The following is a 14,329-nucleotide window of genomic DNA, read 5'->3' on the forward strand; positions in this document are numbered from 1 at the left end:
TGGTCTTCTTTGCAGGTCTACAGAATTTGTCATGGCTAAGCTTCACTGATTCCTCCCCACAGTACCTACAACAAGGTTCATTCAGATACATTCTGGTGATTCCTGCTTAGCCTCAGAAGATGGTCTTTTGTTTGCAGCAAGCCATTTGCTGCTGTTTATATTTTCTATGAATGATCATCCTTTTCATTCTTGTTTCAAGTCTTTCTATGTGAACTGAGAACATAAACCCTGGAAGACTGATGATTTGAGCAGTGATTGTAGGGAAGGTGACCATTATGCCCAATATTCCTAAGATCTTTAATTTTCTTCTTAAGTGCAGAATAAACTTCTAGGTATAAAAATCTGGATGAGAAAACATATACATGACACAAGACTTACTTAGAAAAAAGTATCTTTATTGACAAACTGGGTTACTGAGAACCCAGTACTATCAACCCACAGCAACTGCCAGGAGAGGGATGAGTTCATGTTGACCTCTCATGTCAGCTCATTGTTTCAAGTCAGCTTCTGAGCACATCGGCTTGTAGACAGGAGTTACTTTGGCTGCCATAAATGTCATGTGTGGCATTGATGGCAGTCCATCTATGTCAACAGTGTGAAGTTCTTTTTCTCAACTAGCACCAAATTTGAGGTCTGCAGCAATAGATGGGAATGGTTGATACTCTCTATGGAAAAAGCCTGTCCTTTCTTTCTAGATAATGAATTACTTGGAGCCAAAAAGGGTCTCTAAAGCTCTCACTTTAAATTTTTTCTTGTAAGTCTCAACAAGCAAAGAAACAACAATCAGTGTTTTCAGAGGTGAGGCATCTCTCCCAGGCTGAGTTCTTTGACCATAGTCAAGGCTAACAGCCAATTTTTACATCTCATTTATGAACTCAGGAATCAGCACTTCTGTGGGCACTGCTACACAGCAGCTCCTCAGCTGCCCGCAATGGCTGTCAGGGAGGGGATGTGGTGTCACTGCATTTGGTGGCCTGGGGCTCTAGCAGCACACACAGACCTCATTCCAATGCAACCACTTCTGTGTAGGCCAATCCTTTCTGTAGGTGAGATACATGTGAAATACACCTGATTAGGCAGCTGTCATTTGTGGGCCCTTTTAATGCCATAGGTGCCTAACATTCCCAGTATGGATACTGGGTGTGAACTTCACTCTATCGATGTCACCAATTTTGTTTCCTGCACGCCTGTTATTGCCTTCACACCATGGTATTTTGCCAGGCTGGTAGCTGTTCCTGTGGCAAAACCTTCCAGCCTAGACAAGCCCTAGAAGCTTAGAGTGTTTCATTTCTTTCGAGGCAGTTACACAACAGGCCTCAAGCTCCCTGCCAAATGCTGGTTTTTAACAAAGTTGGCACTGGGGATGTAAGCCAAGCATCACAAACCTGTAAAGCAGATGAGTACATGTTAGTCAGTGAATGACAGAGTAGATCAGCCAGGAAGTTTCAAACTGCATCAGGCTAGAGCCTGACTTTGCTAATGCTTTCTACTTCCTACTCCTACTTTTATCCTAAGATCAGATAACGAGTAGCAGTTTTTCTTTGTAACAATTCATTAATCAGAGAAATGATCCTTGCTGGTGTTTAGATGTTTTACTTAATTTGGTACTTCTGGCCTGCTGCCCCAGTAGTGCCAAAATTATTATTTCTCACCCAGCAGGTGATAAATAACAGCTTCAGTCATGATTAATACCATGAATTTCTCAACCTGACTAATGCAAAAACTTCAAACCTGCAGAACAAGTGGGTGCTAATTGTTGTGAGAGCCATTGGAGCTGCACTCTGCTTATAAAGAAAGAAAGCCACAGGAAATGAAGTGTTTTCTAGCAGCACAGCTGATCCTAAGAGGCATCATTAAGTGCAGCTCAGCAGCATTCTCCATGTGTAAGGCTATGCTAGCCTCTTTTTTTCCACAACACTGAGCTTTAAGTACATTTAAGAGGCAGGAGATTGCCAGGTTGTTTTTCTTTCCCTAGGGAGGAAAAGGAGAAATAAAACAAAAGGCAGAGAAAAGAGCAGTTTAATATCTCATTAACACCACTCAGTACTAAAATTTTTTTAACTGATATGTGAAAAGTGATAGATCCTAGCAAAAGCTGCTCCCACCAAAACCCCTTCACATGTCTCCCTTGAAATCTCATCACATAATAAAAGGCAACATCAAGAGGCTACCCAGTCAAGGAGAACTCGCTTCAAGGAGAACTTGCTTCAGAGAGGGACAGGAAAACCAGAAGATCAGGGAGGACTGTGAGCTGGAAACAATGATCCAATATTATAAATTAGCCTGTGGCTGAGACCCTGGCCACTTTCAAATCACCAGCTGGTTTGTTACAGCCTGTGGTGGAGTAGGGTGGTTGCTCCTTTTCCTGTGCTGTACTTAAGAGTGGACAGGGCACACAGGATCCACAGTCTAGCTGTGTGTACAGTGCTGTGCTGATCACGCCAATAAGACCTTCACATGTGGAACTGGCACTTTGTATATTTCTGATAGGAGCAGACACCAAAATCCAGCAAGGACATGAGCAGAGAACTCTGCTGAGGGGGGGTCTGTGCTGAGCAAGATTAGTCCACTCCACAGTCCCAAAGAAACATCTTAGGAATGGAGAAGCAGTCCTGTTTTCACCAGGACTTCCCCAATTGTTTTAGCTCCATCAGGTGAAGAAAGTGTCTGCTACTTTCCAATTTGAGCACATGCCTATGAAGCTAATTACTTGTGGAAGGAAAAGACTATAAGAAGCAAACCACAATGGTCAGGTGATTTGTACTGAGACTCAATTATGTCTGTTCACTTGTAGCTCTGAGAGCTTTTGTGACTGTGTGCTGTTTTGGTTGGGTAACTCCTGCACTCCCTTGTAGGGCATATTTAGAAGGTGAATGAGAATCCATGGTACAGTTGCTTCTGACATTTTTTTCTGTTAGAAACCTAAATATTGTCTTACTTTGGGGAAACTTTAGAAGTTCCAGCTATCCCTCTTCACTCAAAAATAGCTGTAAGAACTTTGTAATTTTGAGCCTGAAAAGCTAGGAAAGAAAACCATCAACCATCATCCCCAGTGTCCTACTATGTGATACAAACCATAGGCCTTCCTGGCCTGATTCCTGTCTGGTGCAGCAGCTGTGCTTTAGTCATGGGAGATTTCCTAGAAACACCCACAACTCAAGAGTAAAATTCTCACAGACTGCACATGCACAGCCTTGTCTACTAGAGGGCCACTCAGACCACCAGAAAGCCCTCGCTACTTTGCCTCGGAGAAGGCAGCTCAGCGTCCTTGCTCAATCCTCTTGCAAGAAAGGCTATGGGGTTGGGGTTGGTTTGGGGGTTTTTCCGCCTTTGTTTCATTGCTGGTGTTGTTAGAACTTTTCATTCCCTTTCCTGAGCTGTGCCCAGCATTTCAGCAGCAATCTGCTTAAGTGTCCTTTGTAGGACTGCAGCTTCACTGAGTTAAAGCACAGCTTGCCAAGCAAGCATTGGTCCTTGGAGCTCAGCCCAGTCTGCTCCACAGCACCAGTCATGCTACCAATGTCACTTTAAAAAGCATAATGTTTTCTTGTATTTATGAAGTACAAAGTCTGTCATTTGGCTAGGATTTTAATAGCTAGTTTCAACATGGGTAGCAAAGCCAAGATTTTCCTTCTAAGTTTAGATATCACCTAGAAAGAGGTGCAGCCGCAACTACAAACCAGCTATGTAGCAAATATGCCATACAGAAAGAATCCTCTTCAGTCAAAGAAGTAAGGAATGCTCTTTTCCATTTAAATGAAATTATCAAAGTCATGCACGAGGAATGAGGGGTGGTTAAATTTTCAGAAACTTCAGTGTAACTTGAGAGCTCAGTCTCTGCTTGTCCTCTCACTTCAATATTGAAGACTTGATGTGATTTGCCTGTCTCTGTATCCTTAAGTAGAGTCTGAGTAGCTCAGGTGGATTTACACAAACTTTGTTTGCAAGAGATCAGTATCTTTTGCCCAACCACTTCCACAGCATTTATTTTCTAGATGAGACATTCAAAGCAGGTTAATGCATATCGCTCTGTGGGGTTTTTTTACTGCTCTGGAGTTATAAAGCTCACTGTATGCTACTGCACAAAATCTGCAATAACTTGCTGTTCAGCATTCAAGGTGTTGTATTACCAGAGCTTGCTCTGCCTCACCTTGCCAGAATACAAAAAGTTTCATTCAATGCTGTTTCAAAGCAATTGCTGAAATTTGGCTACAAGGTGGCTAATAGCACCTAAGCCTTGAAAGAGGAGGAACACATGCCCACCTGCACTTTTTCAGACCAATAAAAATTAATAGGTAGGTTTAGAAATCCATTAATAAATTAGTCCTGTAGTTCAGTCTACAAGTAGCAGAATTGTGAAAACATCAGAAGCTAGCTTAAAATTTTTCCTTGTGAATAGCAAGAGGGTAAAAGACCAGTTTAATTACCCTGGATTAAGATACTTGAGCTTTCACACAGGATTTCCCTATCACCACGGCATGCTAACTTTAGTCTGAGTGCTCAAAGTAGCATGTATCACAATATTCTCTCCAAACTTAAAAAAAAAAAAGCAAGTTTGAAAGAAATGTCTGGGTTCTCAGCTACCAACTGGTTTGATAGTGGAAATGGTCACTAAGCAATCAAGAGCTGATGGGGTTTAGTTTAAAAAGGTATTCAACATAGAGACATGTGAAATTTTAAGACTGAAATGCAGGACCAGGGCAATCTGCCTCTCCTGGCAAGAGTGGTTTGATGAAAGACCAAGACACCCTTATACACTGATACTTAGTGGATTTGACTGCAGTAGAACTTAAGACTGTTATATCAAAAAAACAGGCAGTAAGAATTCAGCTCTGTTTTCCAGTCCAGCTGGCAAGAATGGCTCCCCACAAAAGCAGTGAGCAAGCAGGAGTGGTTCAGGAGCCTGTCATGGGAGATGCAGCCAGTCCAAGGCATGCAACTGCTTTCTGCTCAGTTTTTAGGAGAGAAAGAAATGGCAGCCAAAACCTCATGACCATTGTATAACCATTTATAACCTGTGTTATAAAGTGTTATAAGTGCTCTGACACTGAAGCATATAATCAAATGGACATATTTCAAAGTAAGAACACAATGGTTCCAACAAGTCAAACAGCCTGAGCTGGTTCCCAGCTGTGCCCATGACTTCCTGAGTGCACAAGGTTTGTTTCTGCCACCAGCATGTTCCTGGTGGTGCTTTTGGAAAAACATCACGTTCAACTGACACAGCAGAACAGAGTAGTACCACATAATGCACTCAAAATAATACTAGTCAGATCAATCCTTACCTACACACAAGAACTCTCCCTTGGAAAGTTCCAAGTTGCCAGAGTTTTTGGAGCACCACAGTGATATTTCTTTGTTTACTTTTGTATCATTGTGGCTACGTGTACCAAGAAAAATGCGGAGGCAGAAGGACCAAGACATGCCAGCCACAGGCTCACAGTGACTCCTTTTTCTATGAGAACCACATCTGGTAGATAGATCAAAGTTCAGAAGCAATGTCAACATACTGGAAGTGGAAACAGTGAGGCAGACACTTACCTAGCAAATAAGTTTCTTAAATAAATTGCAGAAAAAGCTGGGGATTAAAAGTGGGAAACTACATGAAGAAAAAAAATTATAATCAAAAAACCAAAGATGAATGAGAGATAAAAGCAGAGGCAAGACACACACAAGATGAAGAACTGACAGCCAGAAGGTACTTTGACACAAAAATAGAAACTGACTGAATAAGATCACATTAATTGTGTGCTACAGAGCTCCAAGACATTTTTTTCACCCAATTTCTGAATAAATTTTAGCTGAGGCAGACAAACATTAAGATCTCTAATGCATACTTTCATTCCCAGCCTAGTAATTCTAACTAGTTCACAACTTTCTTCCAAGTGTCCTGTCAAAAGGATCCCACTTGTGAACTACACAGAAATTAAATTTAGCAAAAGAGGCATTTAGAAAGATCAGAGATCAACTTTCAGTGTTTTATTTTTTGAAACAGATACAATATTTTCCCAAGGTCACTTTACAGTAGGTGGCATACAGGCTATTAAAATGGAAACACTCATACAGACATTTCAGCTTAAATGTGCACAGTATATTCTACAACACAAAACCTGTATTTAACATTTTTTCTTGCTCCAGAATGATTTGGCAGCTTCAAAAAGCTAACACACATTTCCATTCTCAAAATCAATTTATTGAGCAATGATAAACCCAAAACTGCAATGTGATCCAACCCAAGCACCATGCTTATCTCAGCAAGGGCCTCTTGGAAGATCGGGCTGCAATTGTAGAGCTGTCTTTCTCATGACCCTCAAAGTACTGCTGCTCTATTCGCCGGCAAAACGCTGTGAGGTTACTGTAGTTCTTCACTTTTTCAGAGAGTTCATCAGTGATTAGTTGAGTAGTAAGGATTGTGAACAGATGTCCAAACACCAGAGCATCTAATTCAGTTGGACTAGGGGGAAAAAAAAAAAATCAACCAAACCAGAATTTTGGAAGAGAAGAAGACAAGTATTTTGGAAGACAAGTCCTGATCAAGAAAAGAACCGTGCTGTTCTGAGTAACCTTTAGCTAGCCATGCAGTCTAAGAACTGGGATGAAATCAAGCAAGGCTAAACCAAATGTATGAAATCTGTGTGCAGGGTATATTAAGAACCCTGCTTGTTCTCAGGATGGCATTTTCCTTGCTTTAGGGAGTTTGGAAATGTAGAAATAACATCTCTTAGATCAGACAGACTTACTGATCTAGTTTCAAACCATGCTCCACCTTGTAGTCCTGTAACAAGGGCAAATGCTGATCAGGTGTTTTGTGGCTCTTCTTTTTCTTCTGCAGATGTGTGTTAAGAAATCCAACAATTATCTCACAAGGGGAAAAAAAAAGGGAGATGAATGGAAGCTTATGACCCCCGTTCCTTTTTTTTGTGCTCTGCAACAGTTTGGAACTATTTAACTAACAAAAAAGGGAGTTCCATGGTGGCAGCAGCTGGAACCATCCCTTTTCTGAAAGGGGATTACACAGAAGAAAACAGGTATTTTGGGAATGTTTTAGGTATGATGACCCTTCTGACCTTGGACCTTTGAGTAGTCCATGTATGTAAGTAGTCATACATGGATGTAAGTAGTCATGTAAAAAGAATTTTTTTTCAAATCTATTAATAACTTCAGAGTCCCCCTTTACTAACATTCAAAGCCACAATGCAGAGAAGTAACCAAATGCTGCCATTTGATGACATCTCTCTGTTCAAATGCACTAAACTGAAATCCAGACCTGAGCATTTCTAGACTGATCTAGAGGAGACAAGATCACACAGGAGACAAGAGGGAGCTAATATGATGTTATTTAAGTCTGTAACATTTCCAAAATTGTGAATTATTGGAGAGAAAAAAAAATTAGAAGAGCATATTGCAATTGAAAGAAACTGGTGAGATCAAAGGACATTCCATGGAGGTCAAGTAATTTCTTTTTTCTCTCCTGGCAATGTGAATCTTGTTTTTCACTTTGCATTTAGTTCTTTGTGGATAAACTACCTTCTACCCCAGTTCTTAGAACTCACAGGCACCCTCATGCTAATTCAGTTCATTCAGAACTGCTTCTCATGTTAAGACAAGCTGTCCTTGTCAGGTTGGTACAACACACATTCACTCCTCTAGCAGAGAATGTTACCCAAGAAATATAAGTAAAGCTTTAAATGTATCATTTTTAATAAGAAACTAACTATATAAAAATGTACATTTGTAGCCTGTATAAGTTGTGGTAGAATCTGTAGAGAAGACAAGCAGGAGTAAAATGAAATCATAAATACAACAAACTTACAGAAGCTGTCCCTTTGAAACCTTTAAATACTTATTCCTGAAATTTCATGTTTAGATTCCAGTCACCGACATTTGTATTTTTACAACTAATCACACAGCTTTAAAATAAAATAGGAGTTTTATATAAATACATTTTTATGTATGTGGGTATATACCTATATCTCATATTGCTGGATGCAGTATTTCAATGAAGAGTAACTTACTGCTTATTGAAGAAATATGGTTGTGTTCCTAATCTCTGGGAGAGAGCATGACAGCACTGATCTACATCTTCAAGCACCTATCAAAATACACAAGAAAGAAAGATCCATATTGTCAGGAAGTAACACCATTCCAAGAAATAACCTCCTTATTCTATTTGCACCGACAGTGGGAACAAGGAATGTAACATGTTGGAATATCAAAAGCTGTTAAAGTCAGTCAAACCTATACAGCAGGCAGGAAGCAAAGTGCTAATTAATCTAACATTTGATGTAAGGCAACTCTGATTAAGTGCTTCCCATAACATTTACAACTAAGCTTAATGAAAGGTACTGACTTAAACCCCACAACCTGCCACAATCCCACAAAGGGAGCCTATCAGCATCATACAGGAAGCAGGGCACAGAACACACAACCTATTTTCAGGACTATGGCCGAAACTAACACCGACAGAGTTGTACACTCGTAGCAAAACATCCTTCCTTGAATCCCATCAGGTTGCACATAATTTAAAATGTATCGCTGCTGAAGGCAAGTATCTGACCCCTGATAATGTTTAAAGTACAAAATATACATTTCACTACATCTGTTTCAGGAACATGCTACTCTCCAATGCCTATTAAAAAAAAAAAAAAAAAAAAAAGAAAAAAGAAATCAAAAGGAAAACAGGGTAAAGAAATAAGGTTCATTTTTCATACTTACCTGTTCAAGTGTCTTTCCAGCCCATCCGATGGCTTTCATCTTTCGCCTGACTTCCCACTGCTTCTGATAGGACAAAATGCGGTTAAGAGGCCACGGGTAAGGAGAGCCATACCTTGGGTGAGTAATCTGGTTGAAAAACAGAAAGGTACTGTGTTATAATACAAGAAAATACAGATACCCCTTGAACAAAACAACTGATATTTAATCATTTCTCTCAGAAAAGGAGCTGCAGAAGAGAAAAGCAGCTGTGTGCATGCTGTAAGTATTTGCACAGAATCCACTGTTTGCAGCATAACTATTTAAAGCTATTATTTCAGAAACATAAACAAAACCTGTACCTATTCTGCAGTCAGCTCCCTCCAGTAATACAGCTTCCCAAAAATGAAATTAAAGTGAAAAGACTTTATCATTAATGGTATAAAACCCCATGTTTCATTTATGAGTAGGGACTTGCAGTTGTGAGCAAAAGTGTTTTCTCATTAAATTTTAATTAAGATGAATGCTGCGGAACCACTCACCTCCTCTACTGTAACATCATCACACCACTGGAGATAGAGCTAGGAAAAGAAAGAACACTTACTAAAACTTCCTAATAAAAGAGAATACAGAGACAATAATTTTTCACTGGTAGAATTTGCTTTTCTAAATTAGATTAAAATTTCCATTTCATTTCTTCTCGTAGACCTTTGATGTACAAAAGAAATTAAAACTGGAAGGCAAAAGCCCAGCTGCTAGTCCTTACTTCACCAGCACCAAAACTAAGTTGAGACCAAAAGCCTGCTCCTGTTGCCCATACCACACCCAGCTCCAGGCACAGGTGACCAGCCCTCAGCTCCTCAGTCACCTGCATCCTCCCTGTGCTTCCAACACTGCTCCCAGGCCAGGACTGAGGCACCTGAACTGGCCACAGACAGGCAGCACAGAGGATCCCAGGCTCCCAGCACGCACAGCATGCACATGGGGACAGTGACAGCGGGGTGCCTGGCCAGCCAGGGGTGCCTGGCCAGCCAGGGGTGCAGTAGGACCCCAGGAACCACTGGCGTTTTCTGGTCAGTCACTTCTACAGCTGTGTGCCACACTTGACATAGGTGAGGGGAATCACATGTGGCTACAGGAACAGGTTAGCAAGCAATCCACATTGTAGGAGAATTTATTCCTTATTGTTCATTTCACCTCAAAAGCTGACAACCTAATCTGGAACAACACTATTTCCACTACAGGGAAAAATCCTAAAACTTTCTTGCCTACAGTGTGTAGAGTTACTAGCGTTTGCTGTACCTCTGCTGTCAAGAGCATATTATTGACCAATTCCATGTAGGCTTTCATCTCAGCTTTTTGGACTTCATCCAACCCATCACTGAGAGAATGGCCCTAACGGGGAAAAGAAAAAAAACACACATGTAAGAACCGGTATTGGAATATTCAGCAACATATGACCCAAGGACCTTAAACATCAGTGAGCTTTGGCTCACATCCTATTCTCTTACATAGTTCAATAAAAAATTACATATGAAAGTTTTACATACAGTATCCTTTACAATTAAAACCAAATAATCATAATGTAACTAATCTAATCGATAAGAAACCTAAGCTAATCTACAAGAAATTTAGACTATTATCAGTTATAGATGAGCACACTTTGAGCATACAACCTCCTGGTTAGTGTATCCCTATGGCAAGAAGTAAACACAAATTTACATCTGTGATACAGATTCAACTTCTCAGTGAAAACATGGCAGTTTTTAAAATAGAGGAGAGGGCTGGGGGTGGGAGAATAAAGGCAAAGTTGAAAGGTATCTGACATTTCAGGATTTAAAACAGTCAATTCTAGGCTTAAGACCTCTGAGACCCAGAGATGAAGCACATAGGAAAACAGTCTCAGAAACTGGCACTGGTATGCAGCTATTCTGCATAGAATTTACTTGGAGAATTTGAGGAAATGAGAAAAAAAAACATTTTCACCTCATGAACTCTTGTTCCACGATACCCTTCTTTTAAAACAGCACTAGATTCCTATATTGTTTTAACAAATTCAGTAACATTCCAGAAAAGCACACAAAATCAGTGCAATGCTAAGCAGGATTAACATTCACTAATTAATGAAAACAATGTACTATTACCTTGGCTTTTACAAACTGGACTATGGGCCCAAGTTCAGATACTACTTGATTTCCCACATGAATAAAGGGTACTTTGCCTGTAAAAGGAGAAATGTATTGTAGTAATGAGACAGAGGGTGGTGAGGCAAGAGAAGGAACAAATGCAAACCTTCTCTGAATTATCATTAAACCAATATAAAGAAAGGAAACAAGGTAAGTGAGTAAAAGTGAGTAAAAACAGTAAAGGACTCCAGGAGTAAGGGAAAAAAGAATACATGTAATTCTACCAACATTTAAAATTGAAGCAGTATCATCTTCCCTCTTGTGCTCCTTGTTTTTAGAAGAAGAAGGAAGTGTTCAGAACTAAATTCCAACATTAGATGCCAGCAAGTGTGGCCATGAGGTGTGAGTGGCAGAGAAGCCATAGCATGTAAGTGTCACCAGTCCTAGTCCTGCACATGCAAGATGTTCCTGTGTGCCTGGATTCAGCATTTCCAATTCTCTATTTACTAACAAATAATACATATAACTGCATATTTTGCTTTTGCAGGGGTTTCACTCCTGCCAAGCAATTGTTGGTTTTGGGTATTTTTTAAATTGCCTCATTTCACTGTTTTTAACCAAAAATATCAGTACCAGCAGTAGAATCCATATAGCTGGCAGACGTATACTGACAGGCACTTCCATGTGGCAGTCATCAGCCAGAGCCAGGTAATCAGTAAATATGGACCTCCTCACACAGCAAAAATCTGGGACAGAGCACGAGGATCTCGGCACCTTGCGTTCTGCAATTCTTTCTGAAATTTGGGCAATATTCTGAAGCTGCTGTCTAGGCATTTTTAGGCGGTCATCTCCAACAAAGACAGGCTGTGTACCCTTCTAATACTTAACTTTTTGGTAGTGGTTTGGATTTTTTTCCAGACAATCTCATGGATCTGAGGAAGATTTAAAATCACCTGTCACCCTTAATAGTGAAAATGCACCCTTTGGTCTCTTGTATCCTGGCAATCAACTCCCACCCAGAGTAACAAAAGATACCTTTCTCCAGTATTGTTTCACTCCAGCAACAGGACAATATAACAGCATTTCCTGGAATATTCCCTGGATGCAGAATAAAGCCATTTTTGGACACATATGTCTTTCTGCTTTAGGACATTTGAGAGAAGGCTTCCATCAGACACCGAGCTGTGTGAACACTTTACACAGGTACTGTTACACATTGTGCCAATGTTACTTTGCATTTCACTGTTTTGACTGCTCGCAGAGGAGAAACTGCTCTGGGGAGGAGGGGGAAAGGCAACCCACACACAGTAGCACTGCCCGGCTGTTATCAGCAAGACATGGCCTAGTTGCCATGGTATCAAAATGGAGGTGTAACACAGTAATCTAAATGAAGGCCACACTTACCAGATGGGGACATGTACTCAGCGTTTGCCCTGCAAATCACCCGGACTGGCAGATTGCACATTTGCAAAAAGGCCTGGAAACAAAGAGCCGCATTTGAAAAGCATTCATACACCAGTGGCAAACAAATGTGGTGCTCTCAGTACATTTGCCTGTGTTAGCCGGTTCCCAGAACACACTTATGAAGTATAGTTCCTTGCATACTGTTTTTAGGAAGAGGGGTAAGTAAAAGAAAAACAAAGGCATTTTAATTTCATTAGACAACTGTTTATCATTCAAACACTGCCTGGAATTCTTCTAATGCAGTTTCATCTGTTTTCACTGTTTTGTTGAGATGGGCAAAGAAGCAGTATCTGACAGACACAACTAGTGCTGTGGCTGTACAAAACTGAATGACATTTTGCCCCTTTTAAAAACCACAATACTAATTTCTCCTGGCTAAAGCTGCCCAGTCAAGGTAATGTTATGTAACATGGCAAACACATATGGCACCTTCCCACATTATAATTAAAATAGCTGGCAGAAATTTTGCTCTGTGATACTGTCAAAGCACAAGTCTGGTTTGGGACAAAGTATTATTTTTAATTTATGGGATTCATGGAGAGCATAACTGATCAATTTACCATTTCCTTCTATCTGCCTTCTTAGATTCAAAGCTTTCTCAGAAGGATAACAATTTCTATCAGCACCTGCCACTACCACAAAATCCATAGGCTGTTTCTGTTGAAATACCAAAATGTCAAGAGAAGTATTTGCAGTTTGGACAAAACATGGCAAATAAGGAATCTCTTACTCACTAGAGACTCACAAAACTCAGCTCAGCCCTATCATTCATTTTATGTCTGCAATTAGGTCTCAAGTCCAAATTCCAAAATTATTCTACTGCCTATTTATACAATGAGACTTGAGGTAAAAAAGGCCTAGAGCAACAAGGCTCCCACCATGAAGAAAAACAGTACTGTAACACAGCACTTTCTACTTTCTACAAGCCTCCTCCCTGCTCTTCAGATGGCAGGATCTAGCAGGAAACCACATTCTCACAGCTTTAGCTGCTCAGACTCTAATCACACACATGAAAGCAACCTAAACCTTAACCTTAAGATTTGCTACTCTTCATAATAGAGCACAGATTCTAGTAATGTTAGAAATCATTTCGTCTACCCTTAGTTAAAAAAAAATCAAAATTAAAAAGGAATTTAAGAAGACCCCAAAGTAAACACCAAATCAAAAACCTGAGAAAACTTCCTTGGAATAGTCATCTTCAGTTCTGATGAATGCTTCATTAAATGAGAGACCAGGACTGACACTGAGAAGAATGATTCAGGCTTAAAACTGGATAAACCCATCCAATACTGTATTTACCTCATCAGGCTTCCTGTGAGGTTCTGAAACAGTGACCACTGACTACTGGAGCTGCCCCTTCAGCAGCTTTACAAGGCTTCTTCCAGCTACCCCCTTCAGCATCCCCATGCCAAGATCTGTTCCATTTCAGTCTTTGTCTATATTTAGGATTGGTTTTAAGATGAGTGATGAAATAAACCTAAATATGTAATATACTATGTAATATTAATAGTATAACCTAAATATAAAATACAATCAACCTAAGAAAAGAATTTTTAACAAAACCCTGCCATTACATCTTTTAAAAGGTAGAAGCCCAGGGAATAAAAAGACCAGTATGTCTGTCTATTATGAGCTGTAACTTGTATCCAAAGCATGACCTGCTCAACTTCAAGTGGTCCTTACATAATGTTCTGCAGCAAAATGAAGGAAAGGTCCACAGTATAAAACTATTTTAATCTTTATTGAATACACACTGCTTAACTAATCATTAACTAGAGAAGTAGGCCAGTATCTACTACTTGCTTCAGCCTAAACTAATGGTCCACTGGACACCCTTCAAGTCAACTAAAATATTCATGTGAATCAGTAAAAGACAACAGTATTATCCCAAATTAGGAGGGCTCAGCCCAAGAAATAAGCCTTGCAATTTGCATTACTATGACTACTTACATTCTTTCATTGATGTAACTGACTGGCTTTGGAAATTATTAGCATTAAAAAGTCAGGTGGTTTTGACTTTTCAAGCACAGTGAATGCACTCCATATTT

At 40.0% G+C, this 14,329-nt stretch overlaps 1 protein-coding gene across 3 annotated transcripts in view; it reads right to left on the reverse strand.

Moving 5' to 3' along the window:
- Positions 1–5,964: 5,964 nt before the first annotated feature.
- MTX2 (metaxin 2) overlaps positions 5,965–14,329 on the reverse strand; it is a 29,307-nt gene continuing 20,942 nt past the window's right edge. For all 3 annotated transcript variants that reach the window (XM_053982952.1, XM_053982954.1, XM_053982953.1), the window contains 7 exons: positions 12,222–12,294; positions 10,836–10,912; positions 9,994–10,086; positions 9,234–9,272; positions 8,716–8,841; positions 8,016–8,092; positions 5,965–6,454 (listed from right to left, as the gene is read on the reverse strand). In XM_053982952.1, the coding sequence (XP_053838927.1) occupies positions 6,247–6,454; positions 8,016–8,092; positions 8,716–8,841; positions 9,234–9,272; positions 9,994–10,086; positions 10,836–10,912; positions 12,222–12,294 (693 nt within the window). In that variant the 3' untranslated portion in view covers positions 5,965–6,246. The remainder of the gene's footprint in view (positions 6,455–8,015; positions 8,093–8,715; positions 8,842–9,233; positions 9,273–9,993; positions 10,087–10,835; positions 10,913–12,221; positions 12,295–14,329) is intronic.

Source organism: Vidua macroura, chromosome 7 (genome assembly GCF_024509145.1).
Source record: "Vidua macroura isolate BioBank_ID:100142 chromosome 7, ASM2450914v1, whole genome shotgun sequence".
Classification (NCBI taxonomy): Eukaryota; Metazoa; Chordata; class Aves; order Passeriformes; family Viduidae; genus Vidua; species Vidua macroura.